The sequence below is a fragment of the Girardinichthys multiradiatus genome, chromosome 2 (genome assembly GCF_021462225.1).
Source record: "Girardinichthys multiradiatus isolate DD_20200921_A chromosome 2, DD_fGirMul_XY1, whole genome shotgun sequence".
NCBI classification, from domain to species: domain Eukaryota; kingdom Metazoa; phylum Chordata; class Actinopteri; order Cyprinodontiformes; family Goodeidae; genus Girardinichthys; species Girardinichthys multiradiatus.
Genome location: NC_061795.1, coordinates 41,700,119 through 41,719,392, shown reverse-complemented (window position 1 = coordinate 41,719,392; position 19,274 = coordinate 41,700,119). Strand labels below are relative to the sequence as shown.

The 19,274-nt window shown below is 39.8% G+C and overlaps 1 protein-coding gene across 4 annotated transcripts in view; it reads left to right on the top strand.

Moving 5' to 3' along the window:
* The window catches only part of ppfibp2b (PPFIA binding protein 2b), a 110,250-nt gene that overhangs the window by 5,785 nt on the left and 85,191 nt on the right, over positions 1 to 19,274 (top strand). For all 4 annotated transcript variants that reach the window (XM_047385848.1, XM_047385839.1, XM_047385829.1 and 1 more), the window contains exon 2: positions 18,156 to 18,242. In XM_047385848.1, the coding sequence (XP_047241804.1) occupies positions 18,161 to 18,242 (82 nt within the window). In that variant the 5' untranslated portion in view covers positions 18,156 to 18,160. The remainder of the gene's footprint in view (positions 1 to 18,155; positions 18,243 to 19,274) is intronic.

The window sequence follows — 19,274 nt, the reverse complement described above, 5'->3', positions numbered from 1 at the left end:
TAGAAAATTGCAATGTTAGCGACCTAACGGCTGCTAACTTCGCATACTTTAATCTAAATATATTGAAATTGTCTTTAATTTTATTTACAGATGGCTAATTCTCCTTGTGGGTTTCCTTAAATAAAAAAATATAGCTTGCATTTTGCATTTTGGATCTGCTTTTGTGCTGTGAGAACACAATCCTAATCCAACCTCAAGTAAAAACAGTATCAATAATCACTCTTCAAAAACCTGGCCAAATTCAATATTTGAATTGGATTTTATTTCAGTGTTTTATTTGTCACAGAAATTTCAGATACATGGCGTCTCCACTCTATAAGACATAGCTTCCATGCTAAATTATAAAATGAAATAAAATGAACAGAGAAAAGGAGTCAGAGAAAAAAGAAATCAATACAGATAAAGTATTTATTATTATATCCTGTCATAACCTAAGGAGACAATAGTTCATACTCCTTCAAAATGAAACTAAAGTCAAAGTCTGATTTGACATTTTATTTGATAATCTTATTCAAACAGATGGACTTCAGCCTTGGAAAAGCTGACGTTTATAGCATCTGTTCAGCTTCTTCACCTCTGCGCACACATCTAGTGCTTTTGGTGCTGTAACATTACCTTGTAATGTGATCTGCGCTGCTCCCGTCCAGTTTGTTAGCAGCTCGTGACTTTCTGTAACCCTAGTCTGCTGTAGCCAAGATGCTGGCCTCTGAAGTGAACCAGCACATCAGACCTGGCTGTTACCGTGGTGAAAGAAGGTCTCGCCATCCTGCTTGCGTTGTTTAACTCATTAGAAATTCTTTCTTCTTAGCCGGAATTGAAAGGAAGGTAGTCGGCATGGAGGCTCACTGCACACTCAGTGATGGCGGCCAGAGTGGGCCAGCTCCGTCTGAAACAGCTGAAAACAGCAGCCAGTGGCTCCTGGACTCAGCTAGTTGGGTTGTTATTGCTCCAACATAAGTTAGCGTTGCCATTTACCATAATTTATACTGTTATATGGAGCCAGAATACTTATCGGAAGTCATTTTCTTTAAACCAAGACATCTGTTTTTGTAATTTAGCCAAAAAATAATATTGTGCATGAAAATGTTCAAAAGAGTGTGTTTACAAGTGCAGTGAACTTCTAAGAAAAGAAACCTTTGGCTTAAATCACTGAAATACATTTTTTAATTATACATTATGTCACATGCATTCCCTTGTTTTAGTAAAACTTGCAGTTGGCATGCATCAGGCACCGACAAGAAGACACTTGATGGAATAGGGTTTATGCTTTTCTCTCCAATAACCAAAGAGAAAACTAAACCACAGTTTCACAGCATTACCAAAAATATTAAACTCAAAAATATGAAATATAATCAGTTTTGATTTAAAAGAGAAAAGCAACATTTATTACATTACTGCTGCAAAAAATATATATAAATTGCTAGAGTTACAATAATTGATGAGATTTATTTACACATCCAAAGATTGAGAATTAATATTCTGTTGAAAATGAAAATCAGCTGTTTTATATACTCATGGCAATGATTTATTAATCTTTTTTTTTTCAGCTAAAGATGGGCAGAAAAAAATCAAGGATTAAATTCTTCATCAGTCACAAGCACTGAGATAAATTTAAAGTTGTGTCAGCTAAAACTGTGGGTTTAAATTATTTTTTTAACAGACGTACACAGTGGAGGAAGGCTGAAGCAAAATATGGAATAAATAAAAGCTGGATTTAGTAAACACTTTTAGGTAAACTTTGCTCTTCATGGAGTAACATTGTGAGTGTAACAAGGATTAATATTTGATATTTATACATTTATTATTAGCTTGTTAGTCTCCCAGTTTGTCTTTGTTTTTTTTTGGGGGGGTTTTATTAAAAAGAAGCACATCTATGTCAAATTCCCTTTTTAGACAGCAATAATACAAATCCCTCTGGTCAAAATAACAGTTTTAATAGTAAAAATCTAAATCACAGATATAAACATATTAATAATAGTGTAATTGTAGTAATCTGTGATTACGATTTTTTTCTAAATCCTTAATTTTACGAAGAATTTACTTCCACATTTAAAATGTAAGTTTTTGCTTAGAAGAACTGATATACAGCTATTTGTTTTAAAGATTCCTGTCTAATAAATGTTAAACTGGCTTGCTATAGCTGAATGCTCATGCAGTCGGAGGAAACTCTGCTTGTTCTTCAAGGGGAGTGGGCTATGCTGTTGTATTAGTCAGAGAAATAACTCAAACAATTGTGTTCTGGTTTTACATTAAACATGTGCCTAAAATGCCATTTAAATGTAAAATGTGAACTACACCAATGCAGACAGACACGTATAGATCTGAAGTCTCTGGTTTACTCTACCTCAGCAAGTGCAAAACCAGAGCAGTCCATTGGTGAATCAGTTATACCGTCTCTGCACTATTATGTGCTGCTAAAACAGTGCATTATTTTTAAGCCTTAATACTTACTAATATACTGTCCTGACACATAGCATTTATGCTTATTTTGTTGATCCCCTTAAAAGGCACGTGTTCCAGTTTGTCCCATCATCTTTGTCATCCACTAACCACAGCAGAACCAGTCCATGATCTCTGTGTGTGTGCAGTTCATTACACTGTTGCCTGTTGGCCTGTACTATGTTGGCTAATTGCTGATTGGTTAGTTGCAGCTGTCACATGGGGCTGTATGTGTTTTTAATGTGTATGTATTAAGTGGTGTTGACATGTTTTTACAGTGCAGGCTTGCTGTCACTGGTGTTTGAGGTCTTTGAGCACAATGCTGGTTTCTGCCCCTGAGGCCATGTCAGTCCTTCAGAGCAAACTAATTATAAACTATAGGATTTCTGTGGAGAAGCCATACTTTGTACAGCTGTACTTCCAGGTGTTTTCTAACAGATTTGTCTTCTTTTTTTAAGGCTCAGCAGAAAAAACCCAAATATTTTTCTCGTGTTATAAATTTGTAATAAAGTTTTTAACTTCTGGCAAGATATTAATGTAATCATACAAAGATCTTGGGATTTTCTGAGCTCTAACATGAAACACTAAAGTATTAAAACCATCCGTTTAAAATTACTTATTCAAAAAAAGGAGCAAAATTATGTTTTGGGTTTTTTTGCTGTGTTTTTATGCATAATGTTGTTCATGGAAGATATACAACACAGGAAAGTTGATGGACTTGCCAAAAGTCAAAAGTATGACTTGTGGATCTGCTTTATGCTTCTCATGATCTTCAATGTGTGTTTTTTGGAAGCAGTTTCTGGATCAGAGCTGAACAAACATACTCTATTGTTTGTAGTGCTCTGTCTTTGTTGCCTTTAGATTAATGCCAGACATGAGGAATGCACCGAAAGGCTACAGTAAAATGTAATTTTTTTATTTGAACATAATTCTAAGAGCGCCTTTAAAAGCCTTGCTCCACTTTATGGCTTAGCTGTTGCTAAAAAGTATTTGAGTCTGTGGAAGCTGCTCAGTATTTATTTCCATGACTTCTTATACAAAACTATTTGATGTGTGAACATTCATCAGTCATGACAAAACTTTGCTGGTGAGAAAATCCTTCTTGCAGTTTCTATTTGCAGATTAATGTTTATTGACCTGCCAGCCTTCAGTTTGTTACTTTAGAGTCGTCTGTCTATTATTTTAAAATAAATATATATGTGATACATCCCAGGCATTTTTTGAGTTCATAAAAACTCTTATATATATGAATCGTCAGTGGAAGAAGGAGGCTGAACATAACTGAACATAAAGTTACCTTTTAAACGGTTTTAGTTTTGAACTACTTGTATCATAACTTATTAAAGATTTCATGTTATTGTAAATTAACACCAGTTTTGTAGTACTCGTACTCGTCGTCTTCCGCTTTATCCGGGACCGGGTCGCGGGGGCAGCAGACTCAGCAGAAACACCCAGACGTCCCTCTCTCCAGACACCTCCTCCAGCTCCTCCGGGGGGAGCCCAAGGCGTTCCGAGGCCAGCCGAGAGACATAGTCCCTCCAGCGTGTCCTGGGTCGTCCCCTGGGCCTCCTCCCGGTGGGACGTCCCTGGAACACCTCCCAAGGAAGGCGTCCAGGAGGCATCCGATATAGATGCCCGAGCCACCTCAACTGGCTCCTCTCGATGTGGAGGAGCAGCGGCTCTACTCCGAGCAACTCCCGGATGGCCGAGCTCCTCAACCTATCTCTAAGGGAGTGCCACCCTACGGAGGTAGCTCATTTCAGCCGCTTGTATCCGGGATCTTGTTCTTTTGGTCATGACCCAAAGTTCATGGCCATAGGTGAGGGTAGGAACGTAGACCGACCGGTAAATCGAGAGCTTCGCTTTTCGGCTCAGCTCTCTCTTCACCACAACGGACCGGCACAGCGCCCCCATTACTGTGGCAGCCGCACCAATCCATCTGTCGATCTCCCGCTCCATTCTTCCCTCACTCGTGAACAAGACCCCAAGATACTTAAACTCCTCCACTTGAGGCAGGAACTCCCCTCCAACCTGAAGAGGACAAGCCACCCTTTTCCGGTCGAGAACCATGGCCTCGGACTTGGAGGAGCTGATCTTCATCCCAGCCGCTTCACACTTGGCTGCGAACCGCCCCAGTGCATGCTGTAGGTCTTGGTTAGCAGGACAACGTCATCTGCAAAAAGAAGAGATTAAATCCTCTGGTCCCCAAACCAGACCCCCTCCGGCCCTTGGCTGCACCTAGAAATCCTGTCCATAAAAGTTATGAACAGGACCGGTGACAAAGGGCAGCCCTGCCGGAGTCCAACATGCAGCGGGCACAGGTCCGACTTAGTGCCAGCAATGCGAACCAAACTCCTGCTCCGCTTGTACAGAGACCGGATGGCCCCTAGTAAAGGGCCCCCGATTCCATACTCCTGGAGTACCCCCCAAAGGGCATCACGAGGGACACAGTCAAATGCTTTCTCCAGGTCCACAAAACACATGTGGACTGTTTAGGCAAACTACAATGAACCCTCGAGTACCTGTAGAGGGTATAGAGCTGGTCCAGTGTTCCACGGCCGGGACAAAAACCACACTGCTCCTCCTGAAGCCGAGGTTCAGCTATCGGCCAGACTCTCCTCTCCAATACCCTGGCATAGACTCTCTTCTCCAATACCCTGGCGTAGGCCTTACCAGGGAGGCTGAGGAGTGTGATCCCCCTGTAGTTGGAACACACCCTCCGGTCACCCTTCTTATGAAAGGGGACCACCACCCCAGTCTGCCAATCCAAAGGCACTGTCCCCGTCCGCCACGCAATGTTGTCAACCATGACAGCCCCACAACATCCAAAGACTTGAGGTACTCAGGGCGGATCTCACCCAACCCCGAAGCCCTTCCACCGCGGAGCCTTTTAACCACCACGGTGACTTCAGCCTGGTGATGAAAGAGTCCAACCCCGAGTCCCCAGCCTCTGTTTCCACCAGGGAATGCGTGATGGCAGGATTGAGGAGATCCTCGAAGAGCTCCTTCCACCGCCCGATAATGTCCCCAGTCGAGGTCAGCAGCTCCCCACCCCCACTGGAAACAGTGTTGGCGAAGCACTGCTTCCCCCTCCTGAGGCGCCGGACGGTTTGCCGGAATCGCTTCGGGGCCAACCGGTAGTCCTTCTTCATGGCCTCACCGAACTCCTCCCAGGTCCGAGTTTTTGCCTCTGTCACCGCCTGGGCCGCGGCACGCTTGGCCCCATGGTACCCGTCAGCCGCCTCAGGAGTCCCACAAGCCAACCACAGCCGATAGGATTCCTTCTTCAGCTTGACAGCGTCCCTTACTGCCGGTGTCCACCACCGGGTTCGGAGATTGCCGCCGCGACAGGCACCGCAGACCTTACGGCCGCAGCTACGGGCGGCATACATCCCTGGCCAAGGGGTCTGCCAGACGTTCCCAGCAGACCCTCACTATGCGCTTGGGCCTGCCAAGTCTGTCCGGCTTTCTCCTTCCCAAGCGGATCCAACTCACCACAAGATGGTGATCAGTGGACAGCTCAGCCCCTCTTTTCACCCGAGTGTCCAAAACATGCGGCCGAAGGTCTGATGATACGACAACAAAGTTGATCATTGACCTCCTGCCTGGGGTATCCTGGTGCCAAGTGCACTGATGGACACCCTTATGTTTGAACATGGTGTTCATTATGGACAATCCGTGACTAGCACAGAAGTCCAATAACAAAACACCGCTCGGATTCAGATCGGGGAGGCCATTCCTCCCGATCACGCCTCTCCAGGTGTCATTGTCATTTCCCACGTGGGCGTTGAAGTCCCCCAGCAGAATAATGGAGACCCTAGGAGGGGCACTATCCAGCACCCCCGACAGGGACGCCAAGAAGGCCGGGTACTCCGCACTACCACTCGGCCCATAGGCTGAAATGATAGTCAGAGACCACTCCCCAACCCGAAGGCACAGGGATGCGACCCTCTCATCCACTGGGGTAAACCTCAACACGAGACGGCTGAGCTGGGGGGCGACAAGCAACCCCACCCCAGCCCGCCGCCTCTCCCCATGGGCCACTCCAGAGGAGAAGAGAGTCCAGCCCCTCTTGAGGAGATGGGTTCCAGAGCCCACGCTGTGCGTGGAGGCGAGCCCGACTATTTCTTGTCGATATCTTTCGACCTCCCGCACAAGCTCAGGCTCCTTCCCCCCCAGCGAGGTGACATTCCACGTCCCTAGAGCCAGCCTAAGCATCCGGGGATCGGGCCGCCGAGGTCTCCACCTTCGTCTGCCGCCCAATCCTCTTTGCACCGGTCCCTCATGGTTCCCCCTGCAGGTGGTGGGCCCACTGGGGGATGGTCTCGCGTCTCTCGTTCGGGCTTGGCCCGGCCGGGTCCCGCGAGGAGCAACCCAGCCACCAGGTGCTCTCCAATGAGTCCCAACCTCAGTCCTGGCTCCAGGGTGGGACCCCGGCTCTGCCGTACCGGGCAACGTCACGTGCCTCAATTTTGTAGTCGTAATGAGGGGTTCTTGAACCGCTCTTTGTCTGACCCGTCACCTAGAGCCTGTTTGCCATGGGAGACCCTACCAGGGGCATTTAAGCCCCAGACAACATAGCCTCTAGGATCATTCGAGCACTCAAACCCCTCCACCACGTTAAGGTGGTGGTTCAAGGAGGGGCCAGTTTTGTAGTATTGTAGTTAACTGGACTGACAGTAGGTAGTTCAGCTGGACTTAGAATGTCTACCTAGTTCCAACGACATGAAGGTTTTGATAGCCCCATTTTCAGTAAAATGTAAGGTAGGAATAATGCTCAATGCTTCGACTTACCCCTCACCCCCAGGAGGAATCAATCCAACAAGAGGAACTCCCTCCCCCAATCTAATAATTGGATGGATCGTGTTTCTAAATAATAGTGTGAAATATCACTCCAAATGGATTTAATTTTATCGATGCAAGATAATAAGATCGAATGCAATTACATTTAAACTCCAAAATTATTATTAAACTCCAAAACTGCATCTTCTCAAAGCTGATCTACTAGACTCACATCTTCCACCTGCACATCTGCGTATCGATGTGAATAGGTCAATAACATCCCTACTTGCAAAGCGTCTACCTGATTCCCTTCCATATTGTGTTAACCTTTTGCTTGGAGTTGTTGTCTTTGGTGGGTGTAATATTTTGACTTCTTTGTGTATATTGAACTGTGAACTTCATGTTTGCTGAAAGACTTGCAACTTTACAAAAAGCTAAAAGGGGGACTCAGTTGGATTTGAAGTAAGAGGGAAATTTTACAGTATTTAAAGGACAGAAGGAGGATCTTCCCCTTAAATGTCAATGGTCCTGTCGTATTGATGCTAATTGCGAAGAATCTGGTGTTTCTTGTTGGCTTGGCTCGGCACGCACACACAGTTGTATTTACTCTGTGTGACAGCAGGGCCTCGAGGGCTTAGGTCTGGCCTCTAGCTGGTGACACTAATCCAAACAGGCTAAGCCAAATGAGGAGGAACAGTAAACTAACACACACAAGCGTCTCTCAGCCTTGTGTGTGTCCTGTTCTTCTTTGTCTTTCCCTTTGTTAACGTTTAACCACTTCTGTCAAATGTACAGGGTCAGAATGATTTGGCTTTTCCTGTTCCCACTGATTCATCCCAATGCATGGCCTTATTGATAGGGACCTTAAAGTTTTTTAAAACGTAATATTTCTCACTTCACAGAAAACTGTGACCACTTCAAGTTAGATTCCAGATGATCCAAATTCACCTTGAACCTGTTGAGTCTCTTGTGAGCAGGTTGTTGAGAAATGTTTAAGTCTTGACCTTTTTATAGTCTAAAAGGCAATTTTTTATGTTCTTGGCTTTAGCCTCATGCTCTTACATAACTGTAAACCCTTTTTAACTAAATGTATAATTTGCACATGGTGTGCATGCAAAGTCAAAGGTCTTGTCCTAAGTCGGTACATCGTAGAATAATGTTCCCAGCCTTCTCCTCTACTTAGGCAAATTAGATAACAAAATGTAGAGAAATCCTATTTTTCCTCACACATTCCAGCTGTTCATTGCAAAATTTCACTTTATGTTAGTCACATGTGCAGTGAATTTGTTTTTAATACATAATATTAATATTAAAAATAATTATTAATAATAGAAATCAGACATAATTAAGGTATTGACCTATCAATGTCACATGTTAAATATTTGTTTTTATGTCAAGAGATAAAGAAAGAAACAAAGTAGTTGAGAATATTCACAATCTTCACAATCATAAAAGCTTTGATCATTTTATTTTCAAATGAGAAATTTAACTGTTTCATATAATATTATTAATAAATATTGTTATATTAATACAATTAAATATACATGAGCAAAACATTAATCAGTGGACTCCAACATAATGTTTTTTTGCACCAGAATGCAGCTAAAATGTGTTGAATTTGTATTTTTATAACCCCTTCAGTTTCTGTTTTACTTTGCAGTTCTGACTTTCATTTTCTTTTTTTTGTCACAGAAGTTCAGGGTTGTTTTGTATTGTGCTAAATTGTTGTGTGTGATTTTCTTCAGAACGCATAAATTACATTTTGCATAAGAAGCATGAAACCACTGAGAATCCATGCATTTGCTGCGGCAACATGGTCATAGCCCTACTGGAACATTTTTAACTCTTACCTTAGTCTTGTTGTTATTTTGATGGGTCACTGACCTCATTCTCTTGGTATTCTTAGGCACAAGACAGCTTAATTCTCCAAAAAATACTCTGCAAAATACTCTTTTTATACTGTTTTGCTCCTCTTCTTCATTCCAGAATCCATAACAAACTGCAGCCTGTGGTGTAAAGACTACTGCAAATTGTTCAGATACATATTACTAACTATATTGTGGACTACTGTTTCTCTTTTTTTCAGGCGACATTTGTAATTAGTCCTCTTAAACCAGTATCCATTTTATTATTTTATTTATTATCTATAATTCAACCAATAAACAAAAACAGCAGGTTTATTTTTTAAGTCTAGAGAATTTGAGCCATGGAATTAAATTTAAGTAAATTACCTAACTCCTGTTAAAACCTGTGTCCAGATCTGAATCAAAAAATGTATTAATGTTTAATGAACTGTGACTGAGATCTAACGGGATCCGTTGCCCTTTTACACTTGTAGACTCCCACTTTTGCGCCCTTACATATTAACGGATTTTTTTGCCAGCTTGCCATGCCAGCTGTCGCAAACTACTGAAGACAGGTGGAGAGTGGAAATTGTGGTTAAAAATCAGTCAAAGAATTGTGTTGTATTCCCCTGTTTAAAGAGAAAAAGGACTGGACTGGTGCTTTGTGGTCCAAGGTCCTCTTTTTGGATGGAAGTAAATTTTGCATTTCATTTGGAAATCAAGGTCCCAGTGGCTGAAGGAAGGGTGAAGAGATACAGAATCCAAGTTGCTTGAGGTCCAGTGTGAAGTTTTGCAAAATCAGAAATGATGTGGGAGCAATGTCATCTGCTGGTGCGCTCCATGCTTCCTTCTGCTGACAAGCTTTATGGAGATTCTTATTTCATTTTACAGCAGCACTTGCCCCCACTGTTTGGCTACCAAACCCCATAGAGAACCTGTAGAGTATTGTCAAGAGGCAGACGAGAGACACCAGAGCCAACGGCTGCTATTAAAGCAACACCAGAGCCACAGACTGATCAGCTCCATGCTGCGCTGCACTGAAGCAGTAATTTAGTGCATATACTTTACAGTACATTGACTTACTTTTCATTAGGGCAAAATGACTGCATTTAGAAATCCATTTTTATTGGTCTTATGCAATATTAACATTTTCCGAGAAACAAATTTTTTTTTAATAGCTGTAGGATATAATCATCATTAATGTCGTTGAGTGATTGAAGTATATCACACTGTGTGTAATGAATCTAAACAATAAACGGTCTCCTTGTATGTAGCCAAGCCCACTCAGTTTAGTCATATTCTGTATCAATACTGCAGCAACACTGCAGGATTGATGCATACACGTAGTGACTTGTACCCTTCTTATAAAGTCAAAATTTAATCTTATCTATTTCCTACACAAATTAGCTCAGACACAAAACACCCACTCTAAATTCACATCTGTGGTCCGACATTAAGTCGGAAGAGCTCAGAGACTGATATCCAGGACCAGAGCCTAAATGATGCTTACTCTGATCCCCGCAAGCTTTCAGACACACAACCAGCTTATATCAAATGTTATGAAGACAGTTTATAAAGTTAATATAATGTAATCTAAATATCGCAGTGAAGTCGCTTGTGATCAATAAATCAATACCACATTTCCTTCTCTTCTCTTTCTTTTTTACCAGTTCGAATGCTCTCAATGTGATTTAGCCTCTTTACAGATTTCTCTGGTAAAGAAAATCTATCTGGTTAGTCAAATATGCTGTTGGGATGCACAGCACAATTGTTTTAACAAATATAATAAACTACAACTTATTGCATTCTAGGCACTGTTCTGTTATACTTCTACATACATTTAGATTGTGATAATAACAAATCTATATTTTGCCTAGCCCCAGAGTAAGCCAAAAAAACCCCATTGTTTTAACATAGTATACTGCAGTGACACACATTCATGAAGGATTACTTTATGAATAGATAAGGTCGCAAAGGCGCATGTGACAAAATCACATTGCGTGGTACTGAGTAGTGTAGATTCACTTGAGGTCTTTTATGAATTGATCAGTTTGGCTGTAAAAAAAACTTGTACTATTGTTGATCAATTTGCTTTGATGATCGCCCCAAAACATTAACACAGTTCTAAATACACTGCTAGTGCCACTGTGTCTCTGAGAAAATATGTACTGAATTAGCTGTCGGAACAACTTCACAAGTGCGATCAACAAAATTTGCTCAAAGACCCACATTTTTCTGACCAAAGGAGCTAACTTGTACTAGTTAAGTTTTTGGTGCTAAGGCCTGTCTGTTTCACTCAGGGGTTAGCGACCATTTCGATGCAAAGAGCCATGTTTGGCTTTGCGTCTAGTAAATACATTTCTCTAGACCCATAAAACTATTTTATAAATGATCAACCCTAATGTATATTTACTATATAAAATACATGTGCATTACAGTTAAATTAAAGAACCAAAGTTTATTTGTATTTTGGGGTTTTAGAACCATTGAAAATACAACTTCTACCATAAGCAGATTGGCCAGATTCCTACAAAGCACCTGCCTCGAGCTGTTAAAATGCTGAACCTCTGTTATTACCTTGCTCTTATTATATAAAACTTATTTTATTAATCTATTTTGTGTTTGTTTATTAAATCCAAGATCGAAATTAAACAATTGTAGTTTTACATCAAAATCTCAATCAATTGATTTGATTAAAATAAAACAAACACATTCATTTTATTGAATAAAAAATTCAATGTTTATGGAAAATGAAAAAAGCAGGTAGTTTTAGCCTAATGAAAGCCTAATGAAAATAAAAATTATTAAATCTTCTCATTCCATTAGTCTCATTTTTTAGAGGAATTTCTATGCAGATATTGAAACAAACCACATAGATGACTGCTATACGTCTGCTTTTATTCAAATTTATGTAAAAAGAAAAAAACCCTGCTCAATTCCACAGAATGTTTATGAGCCACTGTGGAGGGCCCATAAGAGCTAAATGTGGCTCCAGAGCCACATGTTGTAGACCCCTGGTTTAACTTATTTCACTACATCTTTGTCAGATGACATCAAGTTGGTTTTTGCTTTTTTTTGTCACTCTTAAATGTTTCGGATGATCAAACAAACGTAAACTGGTTTTCAAATGATGATTGTTTTAGGTAAAAAAAATCTATCCATACCCATCTAGCCCCATCTTCAAATGTAGGAAGGAATCTTGTCCTATTCTTCTTTGCAGAATTGTTCTAATACAGGGACACTGGAGGGTTTTCAAGCATGTTTAAGGTCGCACCATAGGATCTCAGTTTGATTTAGATCCAGACTTTGACTAGGTCACTCCAAAACCTTTTTTGAGCCATTTGTTGGATATGCAATTCTGTTTTGCATTTTAAAGGATTGATTAAATGTAACAATAGTAACAATATTGTATTTAAAAAAAAAACTAAAATTAAATAATAAATAAAATATTTTACATTTTCATTCTTAAGTATTATCCACTTGAAGCTTCATACCAGACCTTTTTAGTTTTTAGAATCACATTTATCTGTTCACATTGCTTCCTGTTACCCTGATGGTGATCACTGACTGGAAGTCATGTGTTGTTTGCATGAGGGTTCATTACCCTCACTCTGAGGGCAAAATGAATTACAGCTTTAATAGCAGAAGTCAAGTGGACTGACTGGAGTTTAACACAGAACACTGACAAAGGAAAGAATGAGATAATATGAACAGGAAACCCATTTCACTGAGAGAGCTAAATAGAGAAGAACCTAAGTAAAGTTAAATCAGATGCACTTTAACAAGACCGAAAAGGACAAAAAGAGCAAGCAGCTCAGCAGAAAGCTTTGCAGTGCTGTCAGGCACATTAAACTTATATTCTTGCACCCCCAGCAGCAGTGCATCAGCCACGGTTCACATATCACAGCTTACCCACTGTGATATACTCGGAAAGATAATCTAACCAGTTTGAAAGCTCACAAACTCAGCGTTGAGGTTATACTCTTATATCTTCTCTCTGTCTTGTGCATCTGCGTTGACACTGGTTGGTAGTCCAAAGACAGAGTAACCCACTTATAAAGACACAATCTTATCAATACTAAATAGTTATGTTTCTTGCTTTTGATTCATTAATTGTACATTCAGGCTGTTGAGTCTCAGGTGCTGAAAATGAATTTTAAAGCATGAAGTAAATGGCCTAACAACATCGTTTTAATTGCACTTTATCCAGTTCATTGTTAAAAGCATGCTTGTGTCAAATGAATGTTATAAAGAATTGTTAAAAAATCTTAAAAGAACTGTTGAGAATATCATATGTTTACTGTATATCAATGGCATATTGTCATACCTATGGTCAAGCCAAAAATTATTCATACTGCTTTCAGATTTAGACATTTAACCATACGTTTGTTTTTGATAGTAAATGAGACAGCTGTCTCGCAATAGATGATAAAACTATGTAAAAGTAGTATCAGTTCGGAAAAAAAATGTTTTCAATAACATTTAATTCAAAAATATTGGGCCAAGTCACTGTAGCGTTTGTGGTTTTCATGGTAAAACTACTGTATTCTCAGAATTTCTGTATTGTATTATAACCAGGAAAAAAACAAACCTGCCAGAAATGCGTCTTGAAATAAAATAGGCCACTGTTCTTGATATTATTTGGAATGTTTTTGATTGATTATCATAAAAGTAAAATGTTTCTGTTACAAATGTAGAATATATACGTAACCTGAACCTTTATTTTATTCAACAAATGGACTGATTATTTGTACAGTAAATCCAATTTACTGTTGTTAGTTGGACAACAGTTTACTGTCATTTTAACAACAAACATTTTACAGTGTTGGTATAAAAATGCATTGTATGAAATTGGGGTAAAAATAAAATGAAGTAAAATTGGCAAGTTGATTTAGAGTTCGCAAAACACAACACTTGAAACATTTTACATAATTTTCAAAACTACATTTGACACTTATTTATTTTTCATTAATTTAATCAAATACATTGGACAATAATTAACTTTCTTTATCAGTTTTATTCTTGCAGGGTCGCTGGTAGGCTGAGGGGTATCTCAAGTGGGCAATGGGCGAGAGACGGAAAGGCCCCGGAGAGTTATGATTTTTTTGGGGGGCATTTGGAGATAATTTTAAAGCATTCCTCAAATCTAGTGTTTCACGTTTGGTTTTTATCCACAAATGTTCTATTTCAGGACCACCTCGAGCCCTGAGGTGAAAAAAAGGAAGCGGTGACTAACCTCTCTGTTTTCTGGTCTTCCAGTAAACGGAACAGATCTCTTGATATAAACACTTGCAGTCACCTTGCAGATGTTTGATGTTATCACATGGCATCTCTTTGAATAATAATACTAAGTAAATGCACTGTTGTAAAAGCCTATTGTGCTCATGGAGTACTTCTATGTTCACTAGTCCTGCAATAGTAAATACTTGTGTTTATACTTTAGACCAGCAGGGTACTGGTGTTGATTTCTGAAAACATATGTGCTTGCCTGCAGGTTCAGGGATTAGTTGCTTTTTAGTGAGTAGCTTATACCACCTAAAGCAGTGTGGAGACGGCGGTAGGTGTTTGCATAGGGTTTCTGAGTCTTTGTATGAGGAAGCTTCTGCACAGAGTTGCTGATTTGTTGTGCATTGTTGTCATGAACTGTCGTGTCAGTGTGAAAACATGTTTGACTTGCTGCCTTGGCGGCTTGTTATAAAAAGGGTTGCAAATCCTGTTTTCGGATGAAATTGACATCTACTGCAACAGGAACCTTGGGGCTGTTCAACTTCTGAAGCTCTTTAAGCAGTCTGGAGCGCTGCTGCAAACTGTAGAACAGGTTTCAGGTTTAGGATAAAGAGCTGTCAACACTGGAGCAGATGTAGATGTGAGTTTACATGTACATCCATAATCATGTAAGAGAACTAGTTTTTGAGGTGTGTAATCTTTATGGGAAAAGATCACATGCTCATTTCATTAGAAGTTGCTCTGGCTTGATTTCTTTTTCTTTTGTTTTCTAAAAAAACAACAAAAAGAGATATTGTCTTTACAGTGAACTTAATTTTTTTAATCCAAGTTAGGGAAATTATGAGTTGCTTGGAGAGCTGGAAGTTTCATTTTTGGCTCAGTTTATTTCAGAAGTCTGTCCTCTTCTCTATTTTCAGAATCTTCTCAGACAATGCCTCTACCACTCTCAGTGAGCTTTATTATCTAAGCCACTAAAACGTATACAGCAGGTAAAGGCATAAGGGGCAGTTGGAGTCCAGTCAACTGGCTAAATATGTTATCATAAAACATAAGGCTAGAATGCATGACATTTGAAATATAATATACTCCCAAAATTGCATCCAAGCTGTCCTTTGCGGTTGTGATATGTTTACATTGATACTGGAATGAGGATTGTGATTCAATATACTGTGCACAAAGTGACCCTGTATGGACAAGCTAGTTTAGATGATAAATAGATGGATGGATGGACTTTTCCATTTTGGCTTCTTCCTTGTATAAAACATAGCGACATGGTGGTATCAGTTGTATCTTTTTATAAACTTGAGGTTAGATTGACATATTTTAGAACCTGATTAAATACCAGATCATTTAAAATCTCACAACTGACCGAGGGTTCACTTTCGTTTTATTATGACTGTAAAGGTAATTGGGCACTCTTGCTGATTACAACAAAAATGCGTATTTGGACTTTTGAGGAGTTAATCGTGTAGGATGAAAAAAATAATAAGGATTTAGATGGAAACTAGTTGATAGCAGCAGTCTCCGCTAATGCTGTTACTGCTTCAGGTTTTAACTCGGATATTCACTACAGGATCAGGATATTGGTTTGGCAGAAGACCCTACTCTTTGTCGTCTGGACGGAAAGATGTTAACAGCCAGACAGTTATTCTTATTTCAGTTATTCTTGCTGCATTGAGAGATGCATACTTGCTCCCACATTGGGTACGCTGGCTGCCTCCTGAGCAGCTGGCCTTGCATCTTCTTTTCTACTTCAAGACATCTATCACTTTTCAAACATTATCAAAGGTTATGTTTAAGTCCATCGCAAACCCCCACAAAAACCTCAGTAGCTTTGTGTGTCAAGTGCCAGAAATTAAAATAAACAATTTCTTCCTATAATTGTCACTACGTTTTATATGTGCTGCAGGCATTTTAAATCTGATTTTTGGACTGAGTGAAGACCACTGACTTTCAGAGGAGTCCTATGTGATTTTTCCGACTTGGAACTGAGATATGTTCACTTTTGAGTACAAATTGAATGTACCATTACAAGAGCTTAACGAATGACATAGCACAGGAAACTCCAAACAAAGTGCCAAATATAACATATATATTAAATATACCTTATTAAACAGTGAATAGTGCATCCAAGAACCCAAGTCAACACTAGATGCCTGCCGCCTCACCATCACATTGCTACAGTCCTGGTTTATGCTCTGCAGTTTCGGAGACACTGGATGGGTCTGTTCCTGTTTGGACTTTGTCCTGTTGGCTCTGTGCTGTAACAGGACAGTAAATCCTGCATCAGCACCATCCCATGCATGCAGTCTCACAAGGAAACTAATTTCCTTGCTTCCTAACACACAGACTGATGCTGTAGAAACAAAGGCAACATTGTTGTGTTGAGGTCAACTGTCTTCGCAGTGCTATTAAACAGTCAATCGGTCATAATGTCTGAATGGTGCTGTCACGCTCCGTCTCAACAGGCCCTGTTATTATGGCGGCTTTTATTATAATAAATAATCGAGTTACAAGGCTTGTCTTAAACACTTACGTTGTTTATCTGTGCAGATGGACGTTTGTGCGTTTTGGCTGAAAAACCTTGACTGTAGCAATTGTAATTCCATAAACTGTGGTTTATTATGAGCATCAGCCATCATAATGGAATAAAAGTTGCTGCTAATTCAGATGAACATTAGTCCGCTTTGCGGGGGGTTTATTCTCTCAAGTCATCCGCAGATTACATCACCGCCCTTTCCCTCGATTTGCATTTGTTGCCTATTTGTTATTAAGTTGGCATGACAGCATGACAGAGAGATAAGTGCCTTGAAGGAGCGACAATAGAAAAGGCATGAGTGGCAGGCAGAAAGACGGATTGGAGGGGTGCAGAGCTGGAAAAAACAGCGTGGCAGAAGTTGGAAGGGAAGCCAGAAGCAGCAATGACAGGTCATTCCTACTTTAAGAAATACAATGTAGGTATGGAGAACTGATGATATTGAGGTTTTGCTGCAGGTTTTATCTGCCTTATATGTTTACATGCAGTCCTAGTATTTAACCAAATGTTCAATGTTAAAGAATGAACAAATTAAGCATAGAAGTGTTTGATAAAATAAAAGAGATTTGGAAGGATATGACCTTTACTGACCTCTGTTGGTGAGTTATTAAAATTGCAACACCAGAAGAATTAGATCTGGTCCTTCGGGTCTGCATTAAGGACGATATAACCTAGTCAATGTCAACTTTATGGTACATTATGCGGTGTCTTCTGCAAACGGAAATTAAGCAGAGATCAATAGGCTAATGATGAAACTGACAAATTTTCCCTTCACCTGCCTTGGCTGGTGGTTGGCAGGTCAAATGTTTCTTATTTACTATTTCTTCCCTAGTAAATAAATGCAGCAAAAGTAAAAACTGCTACTTTTTTCAGTCTGTAATTGTTTAAATAAAACAAAGATTACACAGATGTGTTAAACAGTCCATTAAACATCCAAATCGACTAAAATCGGCAGACCTATGCCTTTGACTACTGTAATACATGGATTTCAAAACCTTTTCCAATTAAGAATCTGAAAAGTTGTGGACCAACTTTTTGCCGCAATCAAAAATGCAATTTCTTTAGGTGTATGTTTCTAATAGCTCTTCACATCAAGACACGCAAAGTTCTGCCAATTTTTCCTGAAGCTTAATCAGATTAATAGTTTTCATCATTTGCCACATATTACAAAATGAATTTATGTCTGGATTGGAACAGTCAATTTGAGCTCAACCATCCCATTGTAGCTATGGGTGTATGTTTAGAGTCTTTGTCCTGCTAGAAGTTTAACCTCCACTCTAAAATAAACTCTTTTAGCTATTTTTCCTCTTTTATTTACACCACTTTAGATCTGATGCTTCCTGCCATCACAATGGAAACTGAGGCCAGTCACATGCTGGAGGCAGCATTGGAGCAGATGGATGATATCATTGCAGGTGAGAGCCAGAGGCAGCAAGAGTTGTCTGTGTGACAAGGAAGGTTAAGGGGTTTAAATGCGGTCTGTGTTTTGGAAAAATTTTGGTGTAATGCTACAGGCAGCTGTTGTAGGTGAGTAAAACATCTTGAACCACATTTTACACATTTATACTCACCAAATTTAGGATGAATAAGATAAAAAAGAAACTCATATGTCTGCATTTTGAATAATTTAATATGCTTTGGTTGCTCTGTCTTATAAATACAATGTAAAACTATGTTGTAAACTATTGACTCATATCATATTTATATTTTTGCAAATGTTTCTAAATCACACAGCTAAAATAAACAAATATAACCCACTACTAAAACTGCTTTCAGTTTTTCACAAGGTATATTTCTGGAACAATTGTTTTTACTATTAATCTCAGAAAGAGAGCAATTAACATCTAAATTGTAACTAAACCTAACTGAGGTGCTTAAAAAAGCTTCCTTTACTTCAAACAAATATAAATGTCATGACTGTAGATCAGCACTGTTGCCTTGCAGCAAGAAGGTCCTGGGTTCGACTCCCGGCCATGGGTCTTTCTGCATGGAGTTTGCATGTTTTCCCCTTGCTTGGGTGGGTTATCACCAGGTAATCCGGCTTCCTCCCACAGTCCAAAGACATGCCTGTTAGGTTAACTCTAGAACTCCCAGAATTCTAACTCTACTAGAACTCCCAAGCCTGTTAATTTGACGGTGAGCATTCTGGATGCGAGGGCGGTGATGACATCATCGCATTACATTGGTCAGAATGCTAAAGGTTTTCTTGCACACTATAAAATTATGGTTTTGACAAGAATTAATCATAGTATTTGATCAAAACCTATTAAGTTTTATTGTTATTAATAAATAGTACTGAAAAATAATACAGAGTAGTGGGTACATTTAAAAAAAAAGCTTTACTAATCTGACCAAAAGCTGGACAGCTCCATGTTACGCCCCCCTTTCACTCTGCGGACATAAACTAGAGCTAAAAATGCTTCAGCTCATCCACACTCATGTCCGAG